Raw genomic sequence first — 20967 nt, forward strand, 5'->3', positions numbered from 1 at the left:
CCATTATTATTCAATGCAAGCTCATACTGAATTCTGACTTTACCAAACTTCTAACTTCAAAGCCAAATTGGTGCAAAAACAGTTCAATTATATGATGGTGTACTTGTTGTTGATGATGTACCAGTTGCCAGGCAAACTGGTTAAACAGTGGAAAGAGCTGCTATGCGATTAAGCTTGGAGGGCCTGGAAACAACATCTCTGTCTTTGTCAATGGTAAAAAAAAAAAATGGTAAAAATCTCCACTTGAAACAAAAGTTTGAATATTGCAAAGCAACAGAGGAAGAGCAAGCCTTTTCTAACGATACAAAGGTGTCATTTGATTAAACATTCCCACAAAACGTAGGTTAATTGAAATAATTAGGAATCTACTCTTACCTGAACAAACCACCCCAGCATCCTCAGCGTGGCCACAGTTATGCTCCCCAAATGCTTTGTGCGGGCACTTTATGAGGGACGACTCACTACCAGAACACTGTATATCGTCCAACCAAATAGGACCCTCTCCTTCGCCGAAGGCGGCACTTTTTTTGGACTCGATAATTGTGCCGCAGCCTATCTCTCGACACACCACCTCCGCATTGGCAATGCTCCAATGATCATCGCACACCGTTCCCCAACTATCCCTGTGGAAGATCTCCACTCTACCAGAGCAACGAGAAGGCCCCACCAGTCGAAGTTTCTCACATTCTGGAAGTCGAAGAACAAAAGCACAAGAAACTGAAGGCCGGCTCGTCATGAATTTTGATATGAATGGGTTTGGAGGCATAGAACTTTAAACTTACTGACCTGTAAGAAGTGGAAGACTCAGTAGACCTATAGCAGGAATATAGTATAACAAAAAAATCTTTGTTAAACCCAGCAGTCACTAGTTTCAATTTTGCCTCTTGAGAGCTGAAATTCCATTTACTAAATCGTTCCAAAAACGATTATCTAGCATCAACTCAATTATAAGGAGAAGAAATAATAACAATAATTGGAACAATTTCTCTTTTGATGGACATTTTTTTGCATTTCCACTTCTCTCTACCTCTGCAAACAGAACAACTTTCACTACACTGAAGATTTGTCAAGGTCGAGAAAAAGAGTCGTCAAATGAACACGACAGAAACTCACCGATGGACAAATACAGGACAAACTGTTGCTTCTCAGACGAAACGAACATCATATTGTATCTGCGGAGTGGATAAAATCCTGTCGTGGAAGAATAAGAATTTACCATTAATTAATGCTGCTGTGAAATTGAATCTAAAATCTAAGGGTGAACGAAAAATCAGGTCAATAATTCCAAAAAAATGTCAAATATTGAAATAATAAAAAAAACAACTCACAAATGAAAATAAGTCCCATTTGAAACTTCCAAAAGAGAGAAGCAGTTCCAGTGATTGAATAAAGTGGACTGTCCGGACTTGGACTGCAAACTGGATGTTTGTTGACATTTTGATCAATCATTAAAGGCGGAGGATCAGAGCTTCAACAGATTTCATTCTCTTTTGGACAAGATCTACATTTTTCTTTGATTTACATAATGCCCCATAAGTCACTCCTGTTACACATAACATTTATAGACGTTTATGTACAACGCAAGGCAGCAGTTGCAGAAAAATAAAAGTGATAAAATCTAGATCAAATAGGGAGTTGTTGTTCTGCGCAAATGTCAAGAGGTGAACTTGACATGTGACCTCTAACGGTAACTACGTGTCGCCTCTTACTTTTTAAATACTTTTATTGAAGTTCAAACAATAACAATTACAGGATATATTACATCTCTACGTCACATGAAAATACCTCTGCTTGTCATTTAAATAAATAGACATTGATAATAACACATTTTCAACTGTTGCTGTTTGTTGCTATCAAAAAATGCTATTCCTACAAATTGATTTGCTTATATGTATAGTGTAAAGCATAAATCCACATTCTGATCTATAAAATAATATCGGTCCTTTTTGTTATGCTGCAAAGTGATCAAAGTTTTGAAAATGCATGTGCATACTGCTTCAGAGACTATCCTGCATAACTTCAAATGGCTAATTGTCCCCAAAAAAATTGTAATATGAATGCATTTCTTAAATTTTCTTACCTTAAAAAGACGGCTTGCTACCGTTTTGTGCAAGTAATTACAGTCTTGAGGAGCCCGATCTCCTCCGAAGGTTTCTTCATTCGCAAATGCCTGACTTGACAGAAGCACTTCTTATCCTATACGATGTGTTAATAAAAGAAGCATACTTCCCCTTGTGAGGCCCTAAGTTCTTTTCATTCCGTGTTCTCAGAAAATGATCTACCCTTCACAGTCTTCCAGTGACATTCTCCACGGGACCAACTGGAATTTCCTTACGTCAATAGAGCACCTTTGAACCTGATTCGACTACAAAAGAAAATGTAGAAGAATTGGATGCAAAAAAAAAAAAATCAAAAAAAAATCAGACAAATAAAGTACAATTTCTTTTGTCCTGAAAAATCATGAAAATCAATCATGAAATAATATCATATAATTTAACAATATTTTGGGTTTTATTAGGGGTAACTATAGTGCATTATATATGATGCTCTTTGGATTTTTATTCACACACTGTCAGGGCGTGACTGACATGATGTTGCCTAACTGATTTGTCTATTCAGCACTTTGAGCTGTTTAGAAATATGTTTGGAAACATAATGGATTTCCTTCATCTGTATCCGCTGTACGGTTGCACATCTGCACATCACATGACCTCAACTTCCCCTTGATATTATTGGCACCACATCAGATAGAATGCCTGATGCATTAAACACAGTGTCATAACAAGCAACAAAGTCTTAACTTTGCATTTTACTATATTTATATATATATATATTTAGCATACGTTTGTTTCTGATTTAGTTCATGTTTAGGATATTTTAAAACTTCTTCTACTAACAGTTAGGCCTTGTTTGTTTACTTTCTGACTAACCTACACTGCTGCTGTAAAGTGCTACTGGATGTTTGAATTTGAGATAGTTAGCTTCTCGCTGGACTGTTTGATAGCATATTAGCCTATATATATATATACACCACTTACAAGTTGTTGTTATTAATGTAAAAAAACAAAAACCCACAAACCATGTGTGGTCCCTAAAACAAATTAGGGAGCTAGTTTGTTTTAGCTAACTATCGAACTAGCTAGCTAGCTAATTGCATGGTCTTTGTGTGGGGAGGTGGGACTCCTGCCGTAGCCCAGCCGCGTGAGGAGTGGCCAGAGCAAACTCTAGGTTGTTGTTGTTATTAATGTAAAAAAAAAAAAACCTGTGGAGAATGGTCCCTAAAAAAATTAGGGAGCTAATTTGTTTTAGCTAGCTATCTAACTAGCAAGCGAGCTAGCTAGCCATCTGTATGGTCTCTGGGTGGGGAGGCGGGACTCCTGGAGTTCGGATTAAAACTGAATGACCGTGGTAAAAAATGGAGGTGAAGGGTAAGGCTTTGGTTGTGGTCCGAGAGGTCACCCAGGAGAAAAAAAAAGTTTGGAAACGTCTGCTTGAGACAATCAGAGACAACAGCACAAATCAAGAAAGAAATAATGTTCCGTTCAGTCACTTCGCTCTTCTGATGACAGAGGAGGACACTGATGTCTGGTGAGGACAGTCGGTTAAGCACATATTGATGTCTGGGTTAATCATTAATCATTACACGCAGATATTTATCATTGTCTGATGGGAAATGACATGACACCTTGTGCAAGGGGGCAAAAAGATCACGTTACAATCTGTCTCACAAAGTGCAAGTGTAAACAACAACAGTTAGAACATTTTTTCAACTTTTTGTATCACTATGGCTCTAGGGTAGATGGAAAACAACTTAAAAAACAAACAAACAACCGTTTATTTTGTACATGCTCCACAAGTAAATTAGAATTTAGGGGAAACTATTTTATATAACTGTATTCTAGTTTGCTTGTCTGTTTGTGTGTATGTGTATTGCTGGCTGTTGACAGTAGCCACTTACAGTAATCTTAATTCTCTCATGCAACACATGATTTCAGATTCTTATAAAGACACTACGCATGTTTTACATTTGCATCTGTAACGACTGATATGAAAATTGGGGACAATGGGGATAGTACATTGTGTTTTAAATTGGCTTTATTGTGCAAAAATACCCATACAGAAAAGAGGCTGTGTGTACAAATCTCCTACGAGGAGGTGAGGGACAAGAACAATACTACAAATAACTACAACATAGTCGCATACTGGTGTGACGGATACGTTAGAATCCATTCGCTAAAATACACACAAATGATCCAACAATAAATGGGAAATTCTGTAGTGACAATGGCAACAATGATATCACATTAAAATGATATAAAGTTGAAATAACATGTCTAGTGCGTGCGTATCTATGCTGGTCAACCATGAAGTTACAGAGAGCCATAAAGAGAAGGAGGACGAGTTGACTGTGATGAGACACTATAATTTCATAGTATGTAAAACACACGCTGACCAGACTTAAAATATATATATGTATATACATATATATATATATATAAAAATATGTGTCAATATATATGCCAACCTTGTGCTTTTACTCAAAGAACGTGGAGTAAAACAAATAGATTTTGTGTTTTTATTTATATGACAGCAACTACAAACACATTATAAAGGCTGGCAATAATATATACTGTACATACTGAATATATATATGTGTGTAAACCAGAATGACTAGAATTTGATCTCATTTGCTTCATGCTTAGAAGGCATCATTATCACGCGCACACCTCCAGACGTAATTTCTAAGCCTCGGGATGTTTCAGGTTGCATTAAGTGCTGCCTCTGAGCTTTCACTTCACACAACCTTCATTAAAAGCTGCTGATGGAGACGGAAACATAAAGCACGCAAGCACACATGCACGCAAGCACACATGCACGCACACCAGGTGCGGCTCGTGCTGCACCTTAACATTTCTTCCCTCTGCTCAGAATCGTTTGCTGACATAAAGCACCTGGCTCTGCTGATACTAACACCGGGCGTTTTGAAAACAGTCACAGTGTGTTAGACGTGACACAGAAACACAAACGTATCCGTCGCAGGGTTGATCCTCTTCTGTGGTTTAAATGGTAAAAGGTTTGGATCAATATAGATCACTCGAAGCAGTAACACTTTATAACTAGGAGCACTCTAGAAGCCAGAGCAGCTCAGCCCATCACAAAATATGGATAAAAATAGCGATATCGTCTACAGATCACGGCCAAAATGTAATCACTTGAAAATGTCAAGAGTGTCTAAATAGCTGTTGTACTTCAGCACATGAGTAAAACATTTAGAACTGTGTTTATAAACCACTTACTAATGAGTATTCATGCATTATAAATGATGAATTCAATATTTATTCATGCCTAACTAATGCTAATGGCGTGTACTTAGAATTTAGGTGGTTAGGCGTCTTGCCCAAGGACACATCAGCACGGAGACTACTGGGAAATCGAACACACAACCTTCGAGTTGAAGACAACTCGCTGCCGTCCACCATTGAGTGGCCTCTTCTTGAGAAACGGATACACGTTGAAAGCCTTCAGTCAGGGTGGAATGTTGTGTTACACTGTTTTTTTTTTTTAAGGTCAGGAAAAGTTCTGGAGGAGCTGACGTTTGGCAAAAATGGCGGCATCGCAGCAGCAGAAAGATCACGGCCGAACGAGCTGGTGATGCGTCACGAGATGTGCATGTTCAGTGTGCGCGTCGCCGTATTTGAAAAAGGTTGCCCGGGTTGTTGTCGCTCACCGTGCAGTCGTCCTTTTCTACGATGTCGAGTCCTGGAATCGGAGAAAAAAAATTGCACAAGAATTAGTCAAATTAGCTACTCATTTAGAGCGGCAACTAACGATTATTTACGCAATCGATTAATCCGTCTATTATTTTCTCGATTAATGGTTTGGTCCAGAAAATGTCATAAAATGTTGATCAGTGTTTGTCATAACTGGAAATGATGATGTTCTCCAATGTCTTGTTTTGTCAACAAACCAAAATGATTTCTTGGTTATGTGGAGCAAAGAAACGAAGAAAATATTCACATTTAAGAAGCTAAAACAATCAGAAAGCTTCAAACCCATTAATCGATTATCAAAATAGTAATCGCTTAATAATCAACTAATCGATTCATTGTTTCAGCTCTATACTCTTGTTATTACTCTCTCTTTGTACCCTTGAGAGAAAGAATAAATGTCCACATTGTGCTGCTGGTTTTCACTTAATCAAATCCATTCTAACAAAGTTAAGATAGTCAGTGTTGGAGCTATTTTAGTGCCGCTTGCTTCACGAAAAACCTTCTGTCATCTTGCATTTTTTCCAATATTTCTCAAGCTCTAAGAGAACAGTGAGAGCAGCGTATTGTGCCCAGTTTTCCTGGATCATCTATCCAACACTGTCAGGAGGACCTAAAAGCTGCTGAATCTACACATACCCACTTCTCCTTTCTGCCGTTTAGAAGACATGTATTTGAAATGAAATACCAGTTGAGTCATTCGAGGTCGAATGTTTTTGCGGGGAAAACGTGCAGAAGCCAAAAACTGCTGATGCAGCACTGTAAAGGGAAGTTGCTTGGCTGCAATGACACGCCTATGTCACGCACGTTCATCTGTGGTCGCTGTATACACTCACTTTCACTTGGGAAGTGATGCGCAGGAATGCAAACACGGTGTTGTTCTCCTTCGCTTGGAAAAAGTCTTCATAGTCCTGGAGGAGGGGGGGGGAAAGGGAAAGTCATTATGGACAAACACAAAACACAGTCTTTTCACCATTGCTTCTCATATAATCCAGGGACTCTGACATTGTAGAGTAACGATGGATTACCTTCGCTAGTGAGAGCGACTGCACTGCAGGCAGAGCAGCGGAGATAATCTGCCCCATCCGTGAAACTGGATTACGGCAGGATTACACTGTAGCGTGCAGTTTCAGTGCAGGAAATAAAACTGGCAACAGATCAAATCCCCGTCTCTAGCATACACTCTTAGAAATAAAAGTGCTGCTAAGTAGAACCATATAAGGTTCTTTGGCTTGTCCTCATAGGAGAACCCTTTTGGAGGGTTCCACCAAGAATCCTTTTAAAACCCTTTATTCAGGAAAAGGGTTTTAAAGGGTTCTCTGGATCAAAATGGTTCTTACTGGAACCATTAGTGTTACTAAGAACCCTTGAAAAAGCCTTTCTTCGGGAAAGGGTTTTTCAGAAGCAGTAGTAGAACCTCAGCCCTTGTAGAAGGACCCTTTTGGAACCCTTATTTCTAAGAGTGTACATGGGTAGCTCAACCGTGTCCTAACTCCTGCTGATGTGAACCACTTCCTGAAATGACTGATTATGTTCTATTCAACTGTCTTTTAGTCTCAGGTTTTTTTGTACAGTTGAATAGAGAATGAAGAACATGGACAGCAATTAAAGTGGGGGTAAAAAAAATTTCTTCAGATAATCTGTGAAGGTTCTACATGACCCGTCACTCTACTGTCAGGAGCAAATGTAAAACCAACCATCTCATTTATTCAATCGTCTTTCCCATGACTAAAAGACACTCTGCTGTGTTTCCAGACAATGTTTGGGTTTTAATGTCAGGTCCTGCTTACATTATGCATATGTTAATATGTTTTTTAGGGCAGGTGCAATACATTTATTTTGACAGTTTCATTGTCTCTGTCGTGATGTGTTTTCTGCAGCCGTTGTAGCACTTTTTGCCCAAGGAAAATGTCCCTATGGGGACAATACAGTACATTTGATTGGATTGGTTTGAAATGCACAGCTGTGTTAAGCCTCAGGGATAATCTGTATACAGTGCTGCACAAATTTAATAGATCAACTGTTGTAAAAAAAAAAAAAGGAGAAAACATAAATTATTTAGAAATCTTACAACAAATTTTTGGCAAATAAACTGAATTCACCTTTTATACCCAAATTTTAACCAGCTCACTAGTGAACCTTAAAAGTGCATTATGTCTAAAGTCTAAAGCAACTGGTCATAAAATCCTCCTAATATGTCACAGAGACTCAGGAATAATATTCAAACTGAACTCACCACCAACAACAACAACAACAACAACAGTACAGCCAAAATATTCACATTAAAAAAAATGTTTTACGGACAGTAAATGGTGTGTTTATGTTTTGAAATCATGTTTTGGCATGTGACGCCACCTACCGCCGTCTACCAATCATTGTAGTCAGTAAAGTCTCAGCTGCCGAGCAACCACGGGTTGCCAGTTACATCTGAGCTACAACGGCGGAGAAAACGAAAAACCTAAAAGACATCGGTATTTTGAATTTGAGTGTAGTAACTGTTTTTGGCCACAATCTTACATATGTCTCCTTTAATATTCAACCAAACTAAAAAAAACAGTTTTCTGGTCAGGAATGCAAGCAAATAACTACAATTTGACATCTTAATCTAGGAATAATAACATGCTTTACTATTTTTTCAGTTTATTTTGTAAAAATTAATTCATGAATATCATAAATAATTATATTTTAGCTTTAAAAATAAAATGTGGGTTAAAGAGCTTATACATACAGGTGTATTAACCAGTAGAGAAACATTTGATGAATGCTGTTCATTTAGGTGTTGGTCTAATTTTGTTTTTCTGCACTGTATATCCAATGCATTTTGATGCATTAAACATATCAATATCCTCTACAAAGGTAAGACGTGTGTATGTGGTGGTCGTACCCCACAGTAGTGATCCTCGCTGAAGATTTGTGGAGGCAGTGGGTTTCCTTTCTCTGGCTGCTTGTTCTCAGGTATGTTCTTGTACATCCAGAGCCTCTGCTCCTCCAGCATGGCGATGTCCACTTCCTGGAAGCTAATGCGATTGGCCTCGAGGAACCCCACCACATCCTGCTGATGCTTTTTTACCTGCGGTGGTGAAGAAGGGGGGTGGGGGGGGAAGAGAAGACGACGAGGAGGAGGATTAGATGATGACAAAAGTGAGGGATATGGAAGGAAAAAGATTGTGCAATTGTAAATCGTTTGCAGTCAGCTTTCCCAGCTGTAGATGGCTGCAAAAGCTCCCCACAGTACAGGCCTAATGCATGTGCTGTGGGAAACAAACCCTGTATGTGTGGGAAATAAGATCATTTTAGAAGAAGAAGAAAAAAACTTAAAGATCTCTCTTTCTCATCAGTGCACAAGTGGCTTGGATGCAAGGGGGAAAAAATACTTTTTCCACTGTGTATAAACAAATGGCTTTTATTAACCCCCATATATATAAACTGTTCCAAAACTTCTGCAGCTAACGGTTATTTTCATTATTGTTTCATCTGTGGATTATTGTAATCCAGTGTTGAGGCAGATTGAACGCATGTGTACCTATAATTACTGTAAGCTTTTAAATTTGGGAGGGATTGTTCTGGAACGGTCACTTGTGGAAACACACACTCGAGAAGAGTCCGTTTCATCTCCCTCACACTGATTCCTGGTGTGTGGCCTTAAAGCAGCGAGAATACTGACCGACTTCAAAAGGGAAAAAAATGACTGAAAATGACTGTTTGTTAGGGTCAAAGGTCAAAGGGCAACAACTTTTGTTAGTTTATAGTCTGATAGTGTGTGTATACATATATATATATATATATATATATACACACTATCATGGTCAATATCATCGGTCTTCCTCTGAGTTAAGAGCCAGATTATGAGAATAAATAATGAAGTTGATCTCTATGATTAAGTGTTTGTGCCATCATATGCTTCAAAAAAACAAAAAAACAATCATTAGGACAAGAGAATTACAAAACCCAACACACAGCTATTGTGAGATGGACGTAAACTAATTTGCACTTCCGTGGGGATTATTTCCACCCCACTAATCAGCTGTTGTTGAAAACATGTGAACTGTAGTATTAATTAATGCGAGTTTAATTTGTTGCTCACCAATTCCCATACTTGTGCACCTTTGTGTACACATTCACACACATTTCACTTTAACTCCAGTCTTGCTGCTCTTCTTTATTCAATCTACTGTAACTCAATTCAGAGCGAATTACATTCACATGAGCTCGACACTCACCGCTGACCCAAATGGTGGAGCTCTTCAAGCGTGCATGAATGTGTGTGTGTGAGCGCATGTTTTGACATTCATGCGTCACGGGAACTAAAATAACTCCTTTATAAACGAGCGTGAACAAAAAAAAAACACATATTACTCACTTGTCCCGTTACCTAAGACTTAAAGCATTCAGACAGGAGTGTTTTTTCTGCTCCATCTCTTATCAGCCAGACTCCTCTCTCCAAGAGGCACCGCAAGACAGACCATCACTCTTTACCACTGTCCTCAAGCTCATAATAACAACAATGTTTGTCTTCAAATCCAAAACATATTGAGGTTTTTATATTAAAAAAGAGGTCATCAACTCTTCCTTACATAAGGGAATAAGGCAGTTTGAACCCAGTTTCATGATTTGCTCAACTGGGACAGAATTTTTAAGGTCACCAAATTAAATAAGCTTGTTTTTGTTTCCCTCCAACCTTTATCTGAGACCTATTAAGACTTATTACATGTTACAATATATGCCATTCATCCATCTTCTAGCACTTTATCCTCCACATGAGGGTCCTGGGGGGTGCTGGTGCCAATCCCAGCTGACATGGGGTAAAAGGTGGGACATACAATTCAATTAGAACTTAAATTACCTTATTAAAGATCTCTCTTTCTCATCAGTGCGCAAGTGGCTTGGATGCAAGGGGGAAAAAATACTTTTTCCACTGTGTATAAACAAATGGCTTTTATTACATACATATATATATATATATATATATGTGGGTTAGGGTTATATATATATATATATATATATATATATATACATACATATATATTTATACATATATATACACATATATATTTATACATATATACATATATACATACATATATACATACATACATACATACATACATACATACATACATTCATACATACGTATGTATGTATGTATGTATGTATGTATGTATGTATGTATGTATGTATGTATATATAATGCATTAAATATAATGCATTATTATTATATATATATACGTATATCATATTAAAATACATAGTTACATAGTTCACAATTATGGGGCAAAATGTATCTCTAAACATCAAAAACACACATTTAAGTATTGTTCAATCTCATTATTCAGAGGTTGGACAAGTGTAAATTGTTTTTCCAGAAGCAGAGATATCACTATGTTTAAGCCTTATGTCTGAGATTTACTCTTCTTTCTGCTGTTGGTGTCAGTTCACATGTAAAAGTGAATATATATATACACTATATTGCATTTGTGCTGCTTGTTTTTCCTGCTTTAAAGGATACAGTTTGAGCAGCATTTAAATGTGACATTCACACACACTGTGATTTAACTGTAAAGGAAAGGAGTACACAGCTTAATGTATAATCTGTGAGAACATAAATTGGGCCTCTCATGGTTTGTTTGCATGTACACCAACAGCTGAAAATGAGTTTTACACATAGTTTTTGTTTGCTCAGTTTTGACAGTCGAGCTGGTTGCAGCCAAGTCTGCAACTCAAAAGCTTGAAAATCGACTTTAAGATGTAAACCATGGATTTGTTTACTTTACAGCGACTACACACTGACTGCTTGTTCTCACGCGCGCGTGCACCTGTAAACAAGCCTGAAACTCAGACTCCAATCAAACACTCACCGCTACAGAACCAGTCGAAGAGGCGACGTAAACCTTGATGACCATTTTTAATCCCGAGGAAATGTCGCGCAAATCCACCAGCAAACCAGTTCGGAGGCAGCGATTCACGGTTATTTCTTTTTAAATTATTCACACATGGGAGAAGAAGACGCGCGTCTCAGCGGGTTGTTCGTGTGAAAGCAGCGGCAGCAGCAGCGGCTGACCCGAGGTCTTCATCATCCTCCTCCTCCTCCTCATCCTCCTCCTCATCGTACTGAACACTGGACTTCCGGTCTCAGCTTTTCAGATTAACACATATCGCCTTATGTTGTGAACCGTCGCCAAAAATAAATAAACATCAATTAAGTCAAACATACAGTGGCCCTGAAGGGTCAAACACGGAAACGTTACTAATAAAACACTACAACATTAACACAAACACGTTTAAACAATATTAGCACTTGGGTAATGTTTTTTGTGCTTTCTTAATTTTGTTGTGTTTTTGTAATGTGATTTTTAATTAACATTTCAACCTTGTTATGTGTATTTTCTTAATGTTGTAATGTTATGTTGATGTGTTTTCTATATATTGCAGTGTTTTGTTTTTAATGTTGTTCAGTTTGTTAATGTTGCGTTTTATAAATATTGTTAGGTCTTCTTAATGTTAGTTAGTGTTAGTGTTAGTGTTTTGTTTGTAATGTTTTTGTGTGTGTGTTTTCTTAATGTCGTAGTGTTTGGCACTCCAGGGCCACCGTAGAAACACTTCCAGTACATCTTTACGTTCAACTTTATGATGAACAAATGCACAATCCTTTTAGGACTCTGGGGTGATTTTCATTCATGTAAACTCATCCCTAACCTTAACTTTAAGCTATAACCACAAATACATATGCCATTAATTGTAGGTTTGCCTCATTAAACACCAGGTTTTGTTCCCCATGAAGACAAAACTGGTCCTGACAGTTCCTCAGAGATTAGCCTCTGCCTTATTAGGGCCTTAAAATAAGCATCACACACATAATGGGTGCATTACTGCCGCCTACTGGAATTGTGTTTCATTCAATTCTATTTCAAAAGGGTGTAAAAAATAAAGCATAATTGTGTGTAGTGACAAAATGAAAACATAATAAGGCATGCAAAAATTCAAATGTATATACGCACCTGAGCTGTTTTAATTAGGAGCTTAACAGGCCATACACATCACATCCCCATGCATCACCAAAGCACATATTATGTGAATATTATTTTCACCCGATATACAGAGTGAATCACAAGTTAAAATGTTAAATATTAAAATTGTGTAAAAAAAATAAATTAAAGGTAATGTGTTTGACTGTATTTAGTAGTATACCTGGATTGGGTGGCTCCACATAGTGAATGAAGCTTCTTTTATTCCTGTCCATTAGGGGGCACTATTGTCCTGGCTGTCTAATTGGACACAGCACGACAGCGCCACTCTGGTGGGTGTTCGTCATTGCAGACTACTGCGGTTGCCATGGTACGGCGTCAGCGGCTGGACTGGGGCAAACCTCAAGGCGTGGACAGAGAACGAAAAGTAGGTATGTAAGCCCTTTACCTATGATGTTATTTATTGTTTTGCTGTAGGTCATTTTGAATGTTGACCATGTAAAAAGGGAGCGTCCAACTCCGCTATCTAAACACCCAAGCGTAGCAAAGCTTACTAGCCTCATGCTAGTTAGCTTGCTAAAAGCTAACATTAGCCAATCGACTCCCAAACAAGAAGCTGTTTGTGGTTATATAGTGAAATGTAAATTAAACACATATCACAAGCAAGATTATTTGTGATTAACCACTCTACTGACATGTTGGAGTAATGATATTTGTATATTAACACTAAATACACAGTTACCACCTGTTGATGACAGTTAGTCAGGACAGTTAGTACACCCGTTAGCTATTAAACCCTTTGTTTGCTAATGCTGCCACGTTAAAACAAAACGTGTCGTTTTGTTTCGTCATATTTCATATGCACATATTCTCGCTAAGAATGTGGGGTTGACTTCGAATGCTACATATAGTTGTTTTTATGTGGCTGACAGTCTGGACACGATGTTGCGGCTGTCAACAACAGACGGCCTGCTTTAATCCAATCTGTCCGTGACACTCACACACACACGGTGGTTTTGCGTTATCTGTGTGGCATTCCCAAGCCCCTTACCCTAACCTTAACCATCACAACTAAGTGCCTATCTCTAACCCTAACCATAAAACCAGGTATTAACCCTCAACACGCTCTTTAAAGTTGTGTGGACCAGCCAAAATGTCCTCACAAAGATAGGTTTGCTCAACAATATTGGTCCACACAGCCTATTAAAGACATGTACACAGAGAAAGAGAGGTGCTCAGTAGTCAACATACTGGAGACAACCAAATATAATCATGATAAATGTGAAAGGCGACCGGATGTGATGTTTATATATATATTTTTTTAATTTTAACATTATAATCCCATTGAGATTGCACATCTTCCATGGATGTCCTGGTCAAAAGGCAGCAGCAACAAACGGACACATAAACAAATACAACTAGCTTTGAGGGTATTTTTTTTCCCTAGTCTGGATGTATTTTAATTTTTTTTGCAAAAATCATGTATTTAGGTGTATAAACATGTGATCGTGGAAGGTTCAAAAATCATTTTCGGAAACATACTTGTATGCACTCAGGTGTAAGACCTTCATTTCCCTCCACAGTGATGCTCATGTTATGGTAATGCAGATGTGCAGGTGTTGTTGTCATAGTGACTTCTCCAACAAGCGGGGTGATGAAAGGGCCAGGTGACCGTATGACCGATTAACTCTGAGCAAAATCACTCAGAAAAGAAAGGAATGGAAAGACAACAATTGATAATCAAATTCAGTAGAAAAAAGACAAATAAATTAACCAAACAACCAACGCTAATAGGGTTAGCTATTTGTCATATGTATATTGAGAGGATTTACAGTGAATTATAGGAAGAATGTATTTTGATCTTAAAATCTTGAGCTGTAAGATTAAGGCTTAACACCTTATTTTTATCCTCATAGAAACAATAATAGTAAACTTGTACATTCATGTAAACATATATATTGTTGTGGTAAGGTTATGATGATCTGTCTATTTCATAAGGCAGACAGTGGCTGGCTGGTTTCATGTATGCAGTAACAATGGAGTGGATTAGTGATATAATACATCATTCAGCCTCTTGGGAAATTCCACCCCGTGTTGTCGCTTAGAAACCAAGATACACAATATGGATACACTGACCTGAGAAAATCAAATCGGCCTAGCTTTTCACAACTGTTGGATGACTCTTTTATAATATATAATTACATTTTTTGGCAGATTTCAAACATTTGAGTATCAAATCATCGGCTCATGGAAGACACATATGCTCATGCACAGCCTTCGTTTCAGGTGTTATCTAGAATATACATTTCCCCATCTCATCTGCCTTTTAACTGCCGTTGGCTTGCATATACATCAAAGGCAGCAGTGTGAATAACAACAGGTAAAGGTTTAAGAAAGAATTATATATATAAAAAAAAGAAAATTAAATTGCAGTAAAACACAGAAGAGGAAGCATTCTGAAGAATCTACATTTCTCAAAGTCTGATGTGTCCCTTTTGTGTTCAGATTCAACAGCGATTCCTTTCAAAGTGACAACATGAACTCTGAAAATGCCACAGACCACGACAGAGACAACCACGGCGATAGTCGCCACTCAGTCCGCAGCAGACACGCAGCTTCCAGAGAATCGACCTCACACGAACACAAAAAGCACTCCTGGCACAAGACTCAGGATGAAGATGAAAAAGACTCTGGTGATGAGAGTCGATCGAAAACCAGAACCTGGCATTCAGAACCTGCTAGGGACCACATATTAGACGGAGATGGTCGGAGGAGTAGTGGGTCCCCTTACTCGGAGGATTATGAGAACGAGTCAGACCGTTCGCTTTCACCATACTCCCGAACTCGATCTCCATCACCCCCTCCTAAAAGAGAGGTGCAGACAAAGAGGAATACTTGCACCCCACTTTCCAAGACAGGTGTGTAAAGCGAGAAAGTGTAATAGTGACATCATTCAGTAAAACTCACTGGTTGGTGAAAGGCAGATTTAACATTGTGATTTCTTGAAGATAAGACTTGATGTGTTTCTGTCTCGTAGGTCGTGGGGGCCGTCAGGGTTTGTCCCGTCCTCTGCGTCACGGAGGGCAACCCATGACCATGCAGCAACGAAGGGTAGTGAGATCACAAAGCAAGGAGTCCACAAACGCTAAAGACCTAGATATAATGTCTAAGAGGCTGCGTTCAGGCCGCGTGCTTCAGATCAATGAATTGCGTAACGCTCTTTGCGAGCTGCAGCGTCGCACTGATGAGCTGCAGAAAGAAAACCGAATCCTCAGACAGGTAAGTGGAACACCGTTAGCGTTTTTTTTTTTTTTTTTGGCGTTGAATATATGCGGCCTGCAACGGTATTTGATTGTCTCTTTCCTCCCTCCTCACCTCAACATCCTAAAAAAAAGGATTCTCTTCTTCTCCTTGCCGCAGCTTCAGTTCCGTCAGCAAAAAGCCCTGCAGCACTACGACGACACCAAAACTGAGATCTCCCAGATGTTGGCGCACGAGACCCGGGTGCTGCGAGAACAGCTCAGGCGCACCCAAGAGCGCGAGAGGACCTCTGAGCGGAGGCTGAAGGACAGCGGGGAGCAGCTGATAAAGAATCAGACGACCATCATGCGATTAAAGAAGCTGGTCAGTCAGCGAGACTTGGAAGTCAGGGATGAGTTGAACCGCAGGCTTGAGGAAGAGACCGCACGTGCTGATGAGGCAGAACGCAAAGTTAAGGTAATTGATTTACTTTAGAAGTACACTACTGTTGAACAGTTTGGGGTCACCTATACCATTTTTTGTGTTTTCCATTAAAAGTCTAACTTTTATTCATCAGGAGTTGCAAAATGAATAGAAAATATAGTCAAGACATTGACAGGATTAGAAATAATGATTTTTATTCAAAATAATAATTTTGCCCTTTTGTCAAAGAACCAGCAAAACTGTTTTCAGCTGTGCTAACATCATTGCACAATGGTTTTCAAGGGTTTTCTAATCATCAATAGCCTTCTAACACGATTAGCAAACACAATGTACCATTAGAACACTGGAAATGTGCCTCTATACTCCTATGTACATATTCCATTAAAAACCAGACGTTTGCAGCTAGAATAGTCGTTTACCACATTAACAATGTATAGAGTGTGTTTCTGATTCATTTAATGACATAATCATTGAAAAAAAGTGATTTTCCTTCAAAAATAAGGATATGAATAAGTGACGCACTTTATCGGCTGCTGTGTTCATATCACATGAAGTGAATCTGTGTGTATTTAAAAGGACCTGGAGCGTAGCATTGAGCTGAGCAACAGCAGTTTCCAGAGGCATCTGGTTGCAGAGAAGAAGAAGACCGTCAGCGCCCAGGAGGAGAACAGGGCTCTGGAGCAGGAAGTGGAACGACTGAACAATAAAGTGAAGGTGCATTTACTGTAGACTCTAGACAAATATACTTAGAAATGACTACTGAAACACGTGTATTTTTATATGATGCATAAACGCCTCATATTGACCTCATATTTGTTTTCTTATCAGGAAACGAAGCGAGAGCTAGATGCAAAGAACATTTATGCCAACCGCATGTTGAGACCGTCGCCTAAGAAAGATACCGAAAATAGCACAAAGCGGAAAGGTAACACCGAGTTGTTGACCGCTCCAGTGTATTTGTGTTTTAATTTAATTAATCTTTTTTGTTGCATTTTTTGGGCACTTGTTTCTGCTATTTGCAGATTTCAATATTTTTGTTCCTTGCATACACTACTGCTCTTTTTCAAGGGCTGGTGAGTTAAGTTATGTTATGATGATGTTAATGCAAATGAACTCTAATATATATTCTCTGTTTATTGACATATAGTCAACAGCAGGGACACTAAAAAAGCAGTGCAGACTGAATACAGGGCATCTAGTTTGGATTTCCCCACACCTCCACCTGCCGTCACCGATGGTGGTGATTACAAAGAACATGGATCTGATGAATACCTGTCGCTCAAGGTAAAAAGTCTCCTTCCTCATCTCAACCCTCCACTCATATTTCGTCCTCTGCTTTAGCACACCGTCTCCCACCTGCTACTCTTTTTGTCAACAGGAGCTTGACAGAGTGGCCAGACAAGCAGAGACGGAGGACGGGATTCAGAAACGGGAGCAGCAGAAGACGAGAAACAAGGACAAAGAAAGAGACAGGAAGAGGGAGAAGGAGAAGAAGCAGCTACTTCATCAGGATCACTTGGATGCACTTGAAGAGAAGGCAAAGAGACAAAGAGATGGTAAAGACTTGTTGAATTACAGCGAAACGGAGAATAACAGGAAGCGTGGACTTGTCAAGGAGGCGGTGGAGAGTTGGAATCAGGAAGCTCAGGAGGCCAATCAGCAAACGGCAGAGGGAGCACGTCACAAAAAAGAACAACTACTGGCAAAGATGCGCGAAATAGATTATCAAAACCAGGCAACCAAGTCCTCCATGTATGCCGAGTCTCCTGATTCTAATAGGAGCAATAGTGACCATTCCTCTCCTCGCCTTTCTGAGCAGAGGAACCAAAACTCTTCCATTTTTAGCCTCACTGCTGCTCCAGAGGAGTCAGCCTACCTGTCTGCTGGTGATGCAGAGGGTGGATCAGTGTCAACAGGAACGAGGAGGAGAGTGCTGCGTACCCAAATCCCCAGTGACGATTTAGCATTCGGAAGCTACACCCCTTCTGTTGGAAATCCATCTTCCCGGAGGTCTCCTGGTTTCTTTCCATCTATGACCAAAGAAGACGGGGACTCTGCCCTCGAAGCAATAGGCGTTATAAGTCTCAGGGGAGTGGAGGCAGAAACAGAAAAAGACACGGTGAGAGGAGTGGGCAAGGACAGGAAGTCTGACCTCATGCAGCAGCTGTTTGGTGCTGTGGCTACACCAACTGGTGACGGTGTGAGCACCTCTATTAAAATGGAGGTGCTCAGTAGTCCTCCACCCGCCAACGGAGTACGTTCGAGAAGGGACGGACTGCTCGGCTCAGGGTCTTCCAGTCCTCCAACGTCCTCGCTAAGCATCCACGTTGCGGATAGCAAACCTTCCGTCCGAGCCATCATCTCGTTTGACGATGACATAGAAGAACTGGCGTTGTGAAACTTTATAAATGTTATTATCAACAAAACCAACCAAACATAGAAAATCTTGTGCAAAAAGTATAGAAAATACTACATGTGGTAAATAGTTTAAACATTGTATTTGTCCTCAATAATGTTTTTTTTAAAAGGAAAATGTGCAATTGAACGTGGTTATACGGGATTTTTTTACAAACCATTCTGTTTTAATACTATTTGCACTTATAGCTGCACTTCTTAGGACGTTTTACAGGTTTGTAGTTGAGCTTTCCTGTCAGAATATGTAGTTCCTCTGAGCAACACAGCTTGCAGACACAGGATCAAAGCACCTACAACATTTGTCCAAACGACACAAGGACTTAAAGACACACTCGGCGACGACAATCGACTTTGTGAATCGCGAAATGCGTAATTATTACACGAGACGGTGTAATTCATAATGTTTTATTAGAATTCTGCTGCAAAGAAAAAGTCCCCCCCCCCTTTATAAGATTAAATTATGTTGAAAAATCAACACAATGTTGAGCTCAATGAGTGGTATTGTAGTTTGTGTGGAAACTAGAACATTTTTTTGTATTTAAAAAAAGGAAAACACCAGCACCAGGAGTGCTTTGGTCCTCTGCACTGATACAGTCTCTGTAAACAGAAAACATGTTTAATGGGCCACAGGTTGCTTAATATCTGTTTATTCAGATATTTTTTTATTTATAAAGTTAGCCAATATCAACCCGTGATAAAAAAAAAAACAGTTTCTATGGATTCTTACAGCAGTTGTAAAATTAGTATTGTCTCTTTGTATTTATTTTTTCTGAAATGATTTTATTAGTTATTTTTTTAAGGGATAACACTTGTACGGAAGCAGGGAAACTACATCCAGCTCGTTTCATATTCTGAATTTGTAATATTTTCTACTCACTGTCCCAAATGTGTTGTCTTACAGAAATTGTATTTTGTTCAATAAAAGTAAAAGACGATTTAAAAACAAATGAAACTCTTGTTGCCTGTTCATCAGACTGTGGCGCTCTTGCAGTAGTATTCATGTGGCGGAAAAAGGCTGACGGGGATTCCTGGGAGGTCTCCAGGCAACGAGAACCTGACGCAACCTCCCCGCCCCTCCTCCTCCTCCTCCTCCTCCTCGTCCTCCTCCTCCACCAGTTGCAGCCTTCTGCTCAAAACAAGCAGACCGTGGAGCAGCACAGGGGGATGAGACTGTGGTCCAAGAGCTGGAGAGATTTGAAGTCTGGGAAACTACTGCCAAGGTAAAGGAAGTTTGATTTACTCTCTTTCACGTGGTGGGTGGCTCAAGTGTCACCCATATTTATCCTGGCTGACTTTTTTTTTTTTTTAAATGTAAATTATTCTATTTGAATAAAATAACTTTTTAAGGGACGGTATGAAAATATGTTGTAAAATATGTGCACTTTGACTCGTTTCCTGTGTTAAATTGTGAGGCTGGAAATGGATCAATTAAAATACAGAGATACAGAGCTGTTGGGCACCATTTCTCTTAATTATGCATATAATAAACAAAGTTTATGGACTCCAGCCAAAGAAGTCATTTGACACATGACATCTCTCAGCTTTGTTGTTTCCGTGTGTGTGTTAATGTATGTTAATGCTCCCATTTCCTCCACAGAATTGGAAAACGAGCACCTGTTGATAGAGATCTACTTTCTCCCGCTTGTTATTATCAGTTTGGCCTGTATTGGCGCTTAAGTTGCATTATTAAGTTTCTGTCGCCATAATGCAGGAATCCAATATGCCTCTGTCATTTTTTTTAATAGCTTTATGAATAGCTTTTGTGCTCGTGTCTTTGAGTTAACCCGGGACCCTGCAAAATAATATTGTCACGTATACTGCAGATTGAAATCCAGCACCTGTGAATGGGACTGCCTCAAAAGGCAGGTTATGTTATAGATTGTAGAGATACACACCTCAACCTGATTTGTGGCTCTGCTGTCATGTTTTGTTATGTAGACAAGCCTGGATGCTCCTAAGCTCTTTTGCGAGATATGTTTTTTGACAGGTTAATTGGTGTAGAGATACAGCTTATTAGGACATGAGCAAAACTTTTCCCTAGGATTCTTTGGCTGTTCTTATTCGTCTCCATTTGATATTCCGGATATAAACGTTGGCCGTCTCTCAGACCGTTTCCTGCTGGTCTTTTCAAGCGGCTA

At 39.2% G+C, this 20967-nt stretch overlaps 2 protein-coding genes and 1 long non-coding RNA gene across 3 annotated transcripts; 1 reads left to right on the top strand and 2 right to left on the bottom strand.

Annotated features, from left to right (window-relative positions):
• Window positions 1–1172: 1172 nt before the first annotated feature.
• LOC310935090 lies at window positions 1173–2157 on the bottom strand. Its single transcript, XR_014592979.1, has 3 exons — window positions 2081–2157; window positions 1329–1418; window positions 1173–1191 (listed from the first exon to the last, which is right to left on the bottom strand). It is a non-coding gene; the product is annotated as an uncharacterized lncRNA (long non-coding RNA).
• Window positions 2158–5649: 3492 nt separating this feature from the next.
• Window positions 5650–11718, bottom strand: sh3bgrl2 (SH3 domain binding glutamate-rich protein like 2). Its single transcript, XM_083898858.1, has 4 exons — window positions 11624–11718; window positions 8653–8838; window positions 6605–6679; window positions 5650–5760 (listed from the first exon to the last, which is right to left on the bottom strand). The coding sequence occupies exons 1-4, from the start codon at window positions 11666–11668 to the stop codon at window positions 5746–5748; spliced, it is 321 nt and encodes a 106-aa protein (XP_083754984.1). The 5' UTR covers window positions 11669–11718; the 3' UTR covers window positions 5650–5745.
• A 1379-nt stretch (window positions 11719–13097) lies between these two features.
• Window positions 13098–19388, top strand: lca5 (lebercilin LCA5; the record flags this gene model as incomplete). Its single annotated transcript, XM_083898544.1, has 8 exons — window positions 13098–13165; window positions 15236–15648; window positions 15768–16009; window positions 16151–16447; window positions 16991–17128; window positions 17243–17339; window positions 17562–17698; window positions 17793–19388. The coding sequence occupies 8 exons, from the start codon at window positions 13098–13100 to the stop codon at window positions 18810–18812; spliced, it is 2412 nt and encodes an 803-aa protein (XP_083754670.1). The 3' UTR covers window positions 18813–19388.
• Between the last annotated feature and the right edge of the window lie 1579 nt (window positions 19389–20967).

Source organism: Microchirus variegatus (genome assembly GCF_963457635.1).
Source record: "Microchirus variegatus genome assembly, chromosome: 12".
Classification (NCBI taxonomy): domain Eukaryota; kingdom Metazoa; phylum Chordata; class Actinopteri; order Pleuronectiformes; family Soleidae; genus Microchirus; species Microchirus variegatus.